The 12019-nt window shown below is 42.5% G+C and overlaps 1 protein-coding gene across 2 annotated transcripts in view; it reads right to left on the bottom strand.

Annotated features, from left to right (window-relative positions):
• Positions 1-1655: 1655 nt before the first annotated feature.
• Positions 1656-12019, bottom strand: part of ZDHHC9 (zDHHC palmitoyltransferase 9) — a 38713-nt gene continuing 28349 nt past the window's right edge. The window contains exons 6-11 of one of the 2 annotated variants that reach the window (XM_031005759.2): positions 11055-11192; positions 10060-10108; positions 9109-9211; positions 7803-7906; positions 7302-7398; positions 1656-3200 (exon numbers count right to left, since the gene is read on the bottom strand). In XM_031005759.2, coding sequence (XP_030861619.1) covers positions 3084-3200; positions 7302-7398; positions 7803-7906; positions 9109-9211; positions 10060-10108; positions 11055-11192 — 608 coding nt within the window. In that variant the 3' untranslated portion in view covers positions 1656-3083. Of the gene's footprint in view, positions 3201-7301; positions 7399-7802; positions 7907-9108; positions 9212-10043; positions 10109-11054; positions 11193-12019 lie in introns of both variants that reach the window. The other variant, XM_055376245.2, reaches the window with a different exon arrangement.

Genomic DNA, 12019 nt, shown 5'->3' on the forward strand with positions numbered 1-12019 from the left:
AAAGAAACAGACAGCCCTGTATTTCTAAAACCATTCAAGGCTCCTTCATTAATTGGCTTCCCCCCAAAAGAAAGATTTCTTTATTAAGAAATACCAGAGAGTGAAAAACCCCCAACACATACACATTTGTAGGCTCACACAAAAGTGCAGAGATTTACATATTAAATTGCATTTAAGTTAGAAAATAGATTTAAAAACAAAATACTTTTTTTCTCCAACAAAGTAAAGAGATTTGGTCAGTAGGAACGGGTGCTTTATGGGTAAAGGCAGGATGGTCAGGACAGGGAGAATGGAATTTAGCTGCTACAGAATCAGAATCCACCTCTAACCCAACCTCACTCCTGGGGTAAAAGCAAAGGAGGAGATGATGATCTCAGCTAGGGCCAGGAAGGCCTCAGAGCTGAATGGACATGAAGAAATGGCTCACCACAGCCAATTTCCACCTGCCCCCAGAGGTTTGGGATCAGTGCCAACCATCCTGGCCTGGGAAAGTAGGGTGCATAGGAAGCTTGAGGAAGAAGGAGGAAGGGGAGAGTTGGAGACAGTGTCAGCCATTGAAAAGACCAAACAATTTAAGGCCCTTTTCCCCTGGGAACATTGATTCTTTAATCTCCCCTCTGATCAGATAGGGACAGTCCCAGCTGGTGCATGGTATGAATGGGACAGATCTTCAGGCCAACATCTTAAACACGGAAGATTTATTAAGGAAAAGAAAGAGGGCAGGGAGTATGAAAAAGCAGAAACTTAAAAAAAATCATTTCACACTAGAGATAAGAGATTTCCACTTTGACCCTTCCCATCAGAAAGAGAAAGCTTCTCTGTCTGACCTAAGGGTCCTCAGGAGAACACTTGAGGTAAGGTGAGGGAGGAGAGAGAGCCATCTGAGCCCAGGAGAGGAGATGGGCTGAGTACTTATTAAAATGGAGTTCATATGAGTGCCAAGTTACCTGGGAAAACCTAACAACTTCTCCAGGTTTGGCTTTATAACTTCAAGAAAAAAAACTGAGAGAACCAGAAAAAGAAGCAGACAGGAGAGGGATCTGAGTCAGTCTCTCCCCATCTCTCTTCCAATCTCTCTCTCTCTCTCTCTCTCTCTCTCAAGAATGCTCAACTTAAATCCTGTTACAAGGAAAATAGGAAGACATGGAAAAAGGTCTCGGAGCAGCCAAATTTCATTAATTCCAATTAACTGGGAAGTATGAGATGGGAATTGATAGGGAGTCTTGATTATACACCACCTAGAAAGAAATATATACCATCACTTGTAAAAGACCACTGATCCAATATTTCCAAGGGGGGGCCCTGATGAGCCTGCGTTAATAACTAAGACTTATTAGCAATTAACAGCATCCATCTGCTTCAAAACAATATCCTAATATAGAGCTTGTTCTCTTAAGTAAATATAATCCCTCTACCTTCCCGATCCTGTTCACACTATATCTCCTTGAAAGTCCTTTCTTCATAGTCCAGAATAAGAAAACCTTCAGCCCAGAATGTAGTATAGATCAATGGAGAGTTTGGAACTACCTCTCCAACCCAAGGGTGCCCTGGTTAATGGAAGTTTGGGGAGTAACAAGCAACCCCTCCCAACCCCCACCCCCACCCTACACACAAACATATTCTTGAAATGGAAGGGGGAAGGAGGAGGCAGGAAGTTTGCATTAGACACAGTTTAATCGCCTTCGAATAGATGAAAAGTTCTGGTTTACACTCCCCCACCGCATAAGTCATCCAGACAGGACCCTGGCTTAGAAAGAGGAAAACACAGGTGCTCTAGGAAATATAGCCACATATAATACATAAATCTTCTTCCCTGAAATAGAGCAGGTCCTGAGCAGAGCTGACTGGGGGCCACAGCCTACCCCCAGGGTGAAGTGGCTCTGGGACTCTGCCGGTGGAAGTGCTGGAAGAGTGGGGCTTGGAGGAAGCCCCCAGTGTGGTTACCATAGCCAGAGGTGGGCCGAGGCCTTAGGGTGAGTTACCCGAGAGGGCAGCAGTGCTGGGCTTTCCCTCACTCAGCCGAGGCTTAATGGAAGAACTGGTTAGCATTTTTTTTTTGAGGGTACATCGGGGGAGAGGAGAGGAGAGGAGAGCCTCTCTGTGCCTTGGTTTCCCATTTGTGCATTCGGGGCCTCTGCAGGCCTCACACAGGGAGTCTGAGGGGATAGTGTTTAAGTGAGCACTCAGGCTTCCTCTGAGGAAAAGAAATGACCAAAGTGCAGACTTTTATTACTGCCATTCCTGCTTCTAATGGGAGCAGGAGTCAAAAGGAAAAACAAATTAAAAGGGCCTAATGAGAAAGGAGGAGAGATGAGACAGAGAGTGTGAAGGGCTATGCCGTTGGCATCTCATAAATTCTTATTGAGAATGGCACAGGTATTAAAGTTTCTGGGTAGTCTACGAGAAATGTCAATTATTATCTCTACTACAACTACTTACATATATCTAATGGGAAAAGAGTGGGGCTTAGGTGTCAGAGTGGATGGGAGACAAAGGAGAAGCTACACTAATAAATACAACAAGTGGAAGGTACCTGTCCCATTCCTAAAAGGATTTGTGGGCAATGCTGGCACTTGGTGGCCAGGAGAATCTTCTGACCCCACTCTCCCTCCTCTTCAGTCCTGAAGACCCCAAGAACCCAGTTAGGATCCCCTGGCCAGAGGTCTCTGTGACTGCCTCTGGACTCGGGACGTGCAGCAGCTTGGGAGGATTTGAGCCAGTCTCAAAAACTTTTAGCCCCAGAATGAGACCAGTGACCCCAAGCAGGAGGGCTGGGATCTGGAGGGAAGAGAGGGGGTCCAAGGGGACCCTGTGGCTGAGGCCATGGAGAACCAGTGCCAGGGCCCAAGAGACTCATTTGTCCAGTTATCAGAGGTGACTGACATCTTCTGCCACTGCCTTGAGTTCAGAAATTTAAAAAAGCTTGCAGCAAGAAAATGCCAGTGTGCAACTGGGTGACTAAAGACCAAAGAAAAACAGTTAAAAGGGACAGCTTACTTGCTCTCTGTCTCAGGTTTATCTTCTCACCTGAAATCTCTCATAGCCCTAATTAAACACAAACAAAAGTCTCTTCCATAGATAGGCTACTTCTCAGCTTCAGCTGCCTCCTGTGGTGGCTCTGGGGGCTCTGGAGGTGGCATCTCTTCGGGAGTGCTGCTGTCCTCCGGCATCTCATTTGAGTTCAGGTGTTCTGTGGGGGCCTGAGAAGGAAAAGATATGAGATTCAACACAAAGCTGTCCCTCAAAATCCAAATGCAGATAAACCTTAGACACTGAACTCTTCCTCTCAGCCCCCTGATCACACTGATGCTACAGATATGCAGCCACCGACACCAAACTCAGAACCAACATCAAGCTATCGTCTTCTCGGCAGAACACAACTGAAGTTTATTTGAGTTTGATCCTTAACTGTTGGTTGGGGACAGATTTTTCTATTATTATTAATAGTCATAATAATAGGAATCACAAATAATTACACAGGTCCTCCCCACTTCAGAACAAGTGTCATAACATACTTATGTAACAAGGCCTGACCCAATGGTCCTCAATCGTGTTTCTGCCCGAACACATAGCTCACTAGAATAGTGATTCTGAACCAAAGAAGGCCAAGTGTCCAAATTTTCAGCTGGTCATATGTGGTTTGAAAATGTCCCCAAGTGATTCTAAAATACCACCCTTCTCCACTTTGAACCAAGAATAACTAACCTAGATTGTTACAATTTGAGTCCAGACTCATTTAAAAAATAATATTAAAAATGACAACAATAATATATAAACACGGGTTGCTGTACTTTAAAAGGAAATTCAAAATTTAGGAAAGGCAAAGTAGAGAACAATTATCTACCTTATAAAAAGCATTCACTTAAAAGTATGATTGTATTTTAAAACAAAGTTCAGACTACTAAAAATCTATTAGAACTAATGAACAAGGGCCGAGCACGGTGGCTCATGCCTATAATTCCAGCACTTTGGGAGGCCGAGGAGGGTAGATCACTTGAGGTCAGGAGTTTGAGACCAGCCTGGCCAACATGGCAAAACCCGGTCTCTACTAAAAACACAAAAATTAGCCAGTGTGGTGGTGGGCACCTGTAATCCCAGCTACTTGGGAGGCTGAGGCAGAAGAATCACTTGAACCCAGGAGGTGGAGCTTGCAGTGAGCCAAGATGGCGCTGCCGCACTCCAGCCTGGGCAACAGAGCGAAACTCCATCTCATAAAATAAAAACAAAAACAAACAAAAAAGAACTAATGAACAAGCTTGGCAAGGTTTTAGGGTATAAGATCCACATATAAAAATCAATTGTCTTTCAATACACTCCAAGTGAAAAATCCAAAAATGAAATTAGTAAAACAATTTCACTTACAATAACATGAAAAATAATCAAATATTTATGAATAAATGTAACAAAAGTGTAAAACTTATACTCTGAAAACTACAAAATGTTGTTGAAAGAAATCAAATCATACCTAAATATGTGAAAATACAGTCCATGTAAATGGCTCAGAATATTTAATCTTGTTAGGATGGCAATATTTCCCCAAATTGATCTATAGATTCAATGAAATCCCCATCAAAATTCCAGCTGGCTTCTTTTCATAAATGACAAGTTGATCCTAAGATTCATATGGAAATTTAAGGCACCCAGAAGAGCCAAAACAATCATGAAAAAGAAGTATAAAGTTGGAGGACTCACATTTCCTGATTTCAAAACTTACTACAATGCTAAAGTAATCAAGACAGCGTGGTACTAGCATAAGAACAAACATATTGAGCAATACAATAGAACTGAAAGTCCAGAAATGAACTCTCACATTTATAGATTTTCAACAAGGGTGCCAAGACAAGTCTATGGGAGAAGAATAGTCTTTTCAACAAATGGTGCAGAGACAACTGGATAGCTACAGGCAAAAGAAAGAATGTGGACCCTCTACCTCACACCATATATAAAAATTAACTCAAAATGGATCAAAAACCTAAATGTAAGAGCTAAAACTGTACAGCTCTTACAAGAAAACAAGGGCATAAATCTTCATGACTTTGGATTAGGCAACAGTTTCTCAGATATGACACCAAAAAGTACAAACTACAAAAGAAAAAAATAGACAAACTGGACTACATCAAAATTTAAAAATTTTGTGCTCCAAAGGACACTATCAAGAAAATTAAAAGATAACCCACGGAATAGGAGAAAATATTTGCAAATTGTATATCTGGTAAGAGACCTGCATACAGATTACATAAAGAACTCTTACAACTCAACAATAAAAAAGACAAACAATCCAATTAAAAAATAGACAAAAGCTCTGAACAGACACTTCTCCAATGAGCACATAAAAATGGCCGATAAGCACATGAAAAGATATTCGACATCATTAGTCATCAGGGAAATGCAAATCAAAACCACAATGAGATACCACTTCACATTCACTAAGATGGCTAGAATCAAAATGTCAGATAATAAGTGTTGCAGAGGATGTAGAGAAACTGGAACCCTCAGCCACTGCTAGTGGGGGTATAAAATGGTGCAGCCACTTTGGAAAACAGTTCAGCAGTACCTTAAAGGTTAAACATAGAGCTACCATATGACCTAGCTATTTTACTCCCAGGTATATAGCCAAGAGAAATGAAAATATATGGCCATGCAAAAATTGGTGCACAAATGTTCATAGCAGCATCACTCATAATAATCAAAAGGTGGAAACAATCCAAATGTCCATCAACTGATGAATGGATAAATGAAATGTGGTATATCCATATAATGGAATATCATTTGGCCATATAAAGGAACAAAGTACTGCTACATAGTACAACATGGACAAACCTCGAAAACATGCTAAGTAAAAGAAGCCAGTCACAAAAGACCACATATTGTATGATTTCATTTACATGAAATACCCAGAAGAGAGAAATCTGTACTAAAAGGAAGTAGATTAGTGGTTGCCTAGGGGTGTGGCTGGGGAAGTTGAGGGGAAAGGGAGAGTGACTGCTAATGGGTACAGGGTTTCTTAGGGTGGAAGGGTAATGAAAATGCTCTAAAATTGATTGTTATAATGATTGTACAACTCTGTGAATATTCTAGACCAGTGAATCATACATTTTAAATAGGGATCAGCTGGGCGCGGTGGCTCACGCCTGTAATCCTCCACTTTGGAAGGCTGAGGTGGGCAGATCATCTGAGGTCAGAAGTTTGAGACCAGCCTGACCAACATGGAGAAACCCCGTCTCTACTAAAAAATACAAAATTAGCTGGGCGTGGTGGCGCATGCCTGTAATCCCAGCTACTCAGGAGGCTGAGGCAGGAGAACCCAGGAGGCGGAGGTTGTAGTGAGCTGAGATTGCACCACTGCACTCCAGCCTGGGTGACAGAGCGAGACTCAGTCTCCAAAAAAAAAAAAAAAAAAAATTGGGACCTATGGTATGTGAATCATATCTCAATAAAGTTCTTATTAAAAAAAGAAAGCTCAGCTGGGCACGGTGGCTCACGCCTGTAATCCCAACACTTTGGGAGGCTGAGGCGGGAGGATCACGAGGTCAGGAGATGGAGACCATCCTGGCCAGGATGGTGAAACCCTGTCTTTACTGAAAATACAAAAATTAGCCAGGCATGGTGGCGGGCGCCTGTAATCCCAGCTACTCGGAGGCTGAGGCAGAGAATTGCTTGAACCTGGGAGGTGGAGTTGCAATGAGCCGAGATCACACCACTGCACTCCAGCCTGGGTGACAGAGCAAAACTCCATCTCAAAAAAAAAAAAGCTCAAATAATATTTTTTTTTTAGGAAAGTACTTTATATACTTTAAAGATATACTTTATATATCTTAAATAGGACAGCTGGGAGAGTTTCCACAACTTTTGCATATTCCAGTTAGGAAGCCCCCTTCTACCACGGTAACCACATCACTAACTCTAATACAATCCCCTGACCTCTGTCTTTGCCCCTATAGCATTTTATGCTTTCCTCATCAAGGCACTTTTCACAACGTTGAGCAATGGCCTGTTTACTTGTTTCTTGCCCCCACTAGACAATGAGCTCCTTGAGAGCAGGGACATCGTTTGCCTCATTCATTGGTATATCCCTGGCAGCTAGTACAGTGGCTGGCACAGAGTCACTCAATATACACCAAAGAAATGACTAAATCTTAATCTACATCAAGGACACAAAGATCTGAAGGCAACATCAGGGCAGGTGTAGAGGCAGGGAAGCTGGGGTGATTAGAATACAATATTGCCTAATTATATTTCCAAGCTGTAAATTAGCCTCTGCCCTCTCTATATCGACCCAGGCTTAAGTCAGGAACACTTACTGGGCTCTGTGGCAAGAGGCTGCTACTGGTCTCTTGAGTACTGGGAGGTCGACTTCCACTTTCCTCCAGTGGCAAAATACCCCTTCGATCCAGCACACTGAAGGAGATAAGAGAGTTAACAAAGAACTGGGCATTCACCCCTCCACCCACCTGGCCTACGGAATTTTGCTGCATAGACTGGAAAATATAAACCTGTCCTTTGGCAATCTAGCCTGAACACAGCACATGCCTCTTATCTCCCATTCACTTTTTCTTCCACAAACCAGGAAATGTCACGTTAACCAGGGAACAAACAAATGAAATTAAGAATGAAAGATCATCCCTCCAAAACAACCAGCCCATGGTCTATGGTCCATGTAGACATGGTACCAACTGGCAAGCCCTGGAAAGACCTATTTGACACCAAGAGGCCACACTCAGAAAAACACATCAGACAAGGTAACAGGATCAGGTTGAGCTGCTCATCCCAACAGTCCCAGGACTTTTAAGTGCCCTGAGCACCTGGGGGGCAAGGGGCCACACAGCACTTCACAGCAGTTCTTCACAATATTGCCATGGCTATAGGGATTCTGGACGCGATTCTTCCCTGTCCATGATCCTTTGATCTGCAAGATAAAAACCAAGGCTGACATTAAAAATAATGTTAAAATGAACAAATAATAATAATAAAATTTAAAACCACACAAAAAAGAAAAATAATAATAATAATGTTGAAGAAACACATGCAGCATGGGATAACAAAAAAGTTCTGGAAATGGATGGTGGCAATGGTTGCACAACAATGTGATGCCACTGAACTGTACATTTAGGATGTGAGGGCGATCTGGCTGCAACATCTGTCACCCCATTGATCGCCAGGGTTGAAAGACATTTAATATAGCACACTTTATATTATGTATATTTTATCACAACAAAAAAGAAATACATACACAGCCATGAAAAATACTCACAATAGAGTGAAAAAAGCAGATAACTGAATGATATATACTATTTTTATTTAAAAGTACATAATATAAACACATAAATAAACATGGAAAAAAGTCTAGACAAGTCTAGAATATATAAATCATACTACTAACAAAGGTGATGTCTAAGAAGTAAAGTAAGAGGAACTTACTTTTTCTTTTTGCTCATCTGTATTTTCTGATTTTCTACAGTGAATGTAGATTAATTGCTAACTTTTTTTTTTTTTCAGACAGAGTCTCATTCTGTTGTCCAGGCTGGAGTGCAGTGGCATGATCTTTGCTCGCTGCAACCTCCACCTCCCGGGTTCAAGTGATTCTCCTGCCTCAGCCTCCCGAGTAGCTGGGACTACAGGTGCACACTACCACATCCGGCTAATTTTTGTATTTTTAGTAGAGACAGGGTTTTGCCATGTTGGCCAGGCTGGTCTTGAACTCTTGACTTCAGGTGATCCGCCCACCTCAGCCTCCCAAAGTGCTGGGATTACAGGCGTGAGCCACCACACCCAGCCTAATTGGTAACTTTTTATATAGCAAGGATTCATCCAGTGCAACTGTCCCTCTCCATGCCAAACAGAGGCACCAGCTAGCCTTTAAGGACCTGTGAACAGTTAAAGGCTGTATACCCACCCAACTTTTCAACCTCTTCTTCCTAATGCTCCACAAGCATTCAACAAAGCCCTCTCCTTTCTCTTCCACACATCTGACTTAACAATCTCGCACACCACGTTTCTGCCTGCCTCAACCTCCCAGGCCCTGGAGACTCGGTAGTTCTCTAGCAGGTAGCAAGAGGATAGGCTTTGGGAAGAAGAATATGTGGTGAGGAGAAGAGAAAGTTGACTCACGTCTTCATTGGTTGTCTGGTTGAGAGCCACGAGGAAAGTATGAAATCCAGTCAGTCCCACGACGGACCAGAGTGTAAAGAAGCAAATGAGGACTTCTAGAACAGTAAGGTGTGGTTAAGGAGTATTGAAGAACTCAACATCAGGAGACTTGATGCCTCCGCCCATATTCAGAGCACCGGTCATACCATCTCTACCTCCTGGACCGTATATCACAAAAAGCCATGTTTCCATATATAACAATAGATGAATTCTGAACTTACTGGATAGATCCCTTATGAAAGAATTTCTAGCGTATCTAGGGTATTTAAGGGTGTGCCTATTTACTCATCATTGGCTCTTGGAAGGGGATGCGTGGGAGGGGCCAAAGCTAAACAATGTTGGCCATCACTGCCTATGGAAATTCTGTCAAAAAACAAAATTCATGTAATCCCGGCACTTTGGGAGGCCAAGGTGGGCGGATCACGAGGTCAGGAGTTCGAGAACAGCCTGGCCAACATGGTGAAACCCCCGTCTCTATTAAGAATACAAAAAATTAGCTGGGCATGCTGGCGGGCATCTGTAGTCCCAGCTACTCAGGAGGCTGAGGCAGGAGAATCATTTGAACCCGGGAGGCGAGCTGGGGCGACAGTACAAGACTCTGTCTCAAAAAAGGAAAATTCATAAATGAAGAACTGGTGGGGGAAAAGAAAGAGGATGTGATTTATAGAAATCTCATCTGAACCCCCTTTGCAGAAATGCAGCCACTGTCCTGAGCAGGCGGTGAAGGAAAGACCTCCCTTTTAGTCCTGGTCATCTTCCATTCTGGTTGCTACCACTAAGACTATATTTTTTTAAATTATTTTAGACTCTCTGATGTCTGAAAAACTAGATAGTGGGAGAACTGTGGGGAAAAAGCATGCTGGAAAGTAGCTTAAGAAGGCTTCACAGGGACATACTGCCAGGGGAGGATATGTTCCAGGAGTTTCTTTCAACGTCTCCAAGAAGCCAATTTTCAAAGATTCTGTGAAATTGGATGGAAGAGTAGAGAGAAAAATTAGTGACTTCAGTCAAAACTACACACTATCCTAGTGCCTACTCACTTCCTTCCCTCCCTCTCCCATGTTACACACTGGCAAGAGCTAAGCTCTCACTCGGGCAAGGGTGAAGAGCCTCATCTCCTAGCTGGTAGTCTCATGACTAAAGAGTTCACATTTCCAGTGCAGGACCAGGCCCTGGACTAGACAGGCGGGCAGAAGAACAGCAGGCTCCCTTCCCTTTTCCCTAGCCCCCAACTATGGACATGTTAGGGGGATATTAACAGATAAAAGAAATCAGAAATACCCAAGAAAAATCCTCTCTCCTTGCCAATACATGTCCCTCCCTTGTTCAAAATCCAGCTCAGAACTCTTCTCTTTCCAGAAAGCTGTCTTAAGACCACTCCCTTAACTCCACATCACATCTGCTCTTAGATTGGCGTGTGTGTGTGTGTGTGTGGGTGTGTGTGTATGTTTGTGCACATGCACACATGTGGGTGTGCTTTCTATCTCCCAAACTAGACCGTGAGCTACCAAAAGACGTTTCTCAGGCAAAACCCTTACCCTTTTCTACCCCTCAGCACAAGGCAAGTTTTACAAGGCAGAAGAAGAGAGGATGCTCCGAGACAAAATACATCCCCAACCTTTGGGATTACCTCAGAAATGCCCCAGTACTCTGGATACAGACCAGTAATTATGGCCCCAGTGCCCAGCAGTTGGCCAAAGAGAAGGCCAACACACTGATTAATACTCATTGATGTGCACTGAGGTTTGCAACCCTGCTCAAGAGCAGATAACTGTGCTCATTTCTAACCTGTCCTAAAGTACCTTTCACAGTGGTACCACCAGGAAACCCAACCACCCTCTAAGCTGCCCTTAACTCTTCCCCCACCCTGCCCCACTCCAACAACGGACACTGCCCTGTATACTCACTGAGGGCCACATAGACGATGTTGAAGGCGAAGACATAGATTGTGAGGAGGGAGAGAGAAAGGATGAAGAGGTAGAAGTAGCGGTAGTTCCTCTTTCCAACACAATTCCCCACCCAGGGGCAGTGATGGTCGAAGCGCTCTGTGGGAGAAAGAGAGAGTCCAAAGCCAAAAGCCTCCAGAACAAAAATCAACCCCACCATCCCTATAATACCTAATTCAAAGACCTCCAGGATCATTGTCTATTTCAGTTGTAAAAAATACAGGGTTTTTTTTTTTACTTTTTCAAAATGTTTTCATAACCATCTCATTTGATCCTCACAATTTCCCTGGAACTTGGGCAAAAGGAGATACTCTTTTCCCTACTTTACAGATGAAGAAAAAAAGGCATGGAGAGGTTAAGTGATCTGCCTCACTCAGCTCATTAAAAGCAGAGACACTGCTTTTCCAAATAAAATCTTAATCGGTGGGCCTACTAAGTTCAAGAAGAATAAACAGGTCAAAATAGCCAAGGAAAAATGTAAAACTACAATATTTAAAATGGTATGGCATAGCTCAATGGAAAGGAAAGAGCCCAGAAACAGATCTTAGAATATATAAGATTTTGTTGTCTAATAAACTCAGCATTACAAAATCAGAGGTAAAAGGAAGTATTATTCCATAAACAATTACGTGACAATTGGCTATTTGGTGCAAAATAAGGATCGATTTTTTTGTCTTCATACTACTTGTCATAGTAAATTCCAGATGAATTAAAGAACTAAATGTAAAAACAAAGTGAATCCATAAAATAACTATAAAGAATAAATGTTTATTTGTCCTCTATATGCAGAAGGACTTTCTAAGCATAAAAGTACTGGAAGAAAACAGATGACAAGGAAAAATAGATTTGACTCCATAAACTTTAAAAAAGTATTTTGTGGTTTTGATTTGCATTTCCTTGGTGATCAATGATGTGATTATTACACA

Source organism: Gorilla gorilla, chromosome X (assembly GCF_029281585.2).
Source record: "Gorilla gorilla gorilla isolate KB3781 chromosome X, NHGRI_mGorGor1-v2.1_pri, whole genome shotgun sequence".
NCBI lineage: Eukaryota > Metazoa > Chordata > Mammalia > Primates > Hominidae > Gorilla > Gorilla gorilla.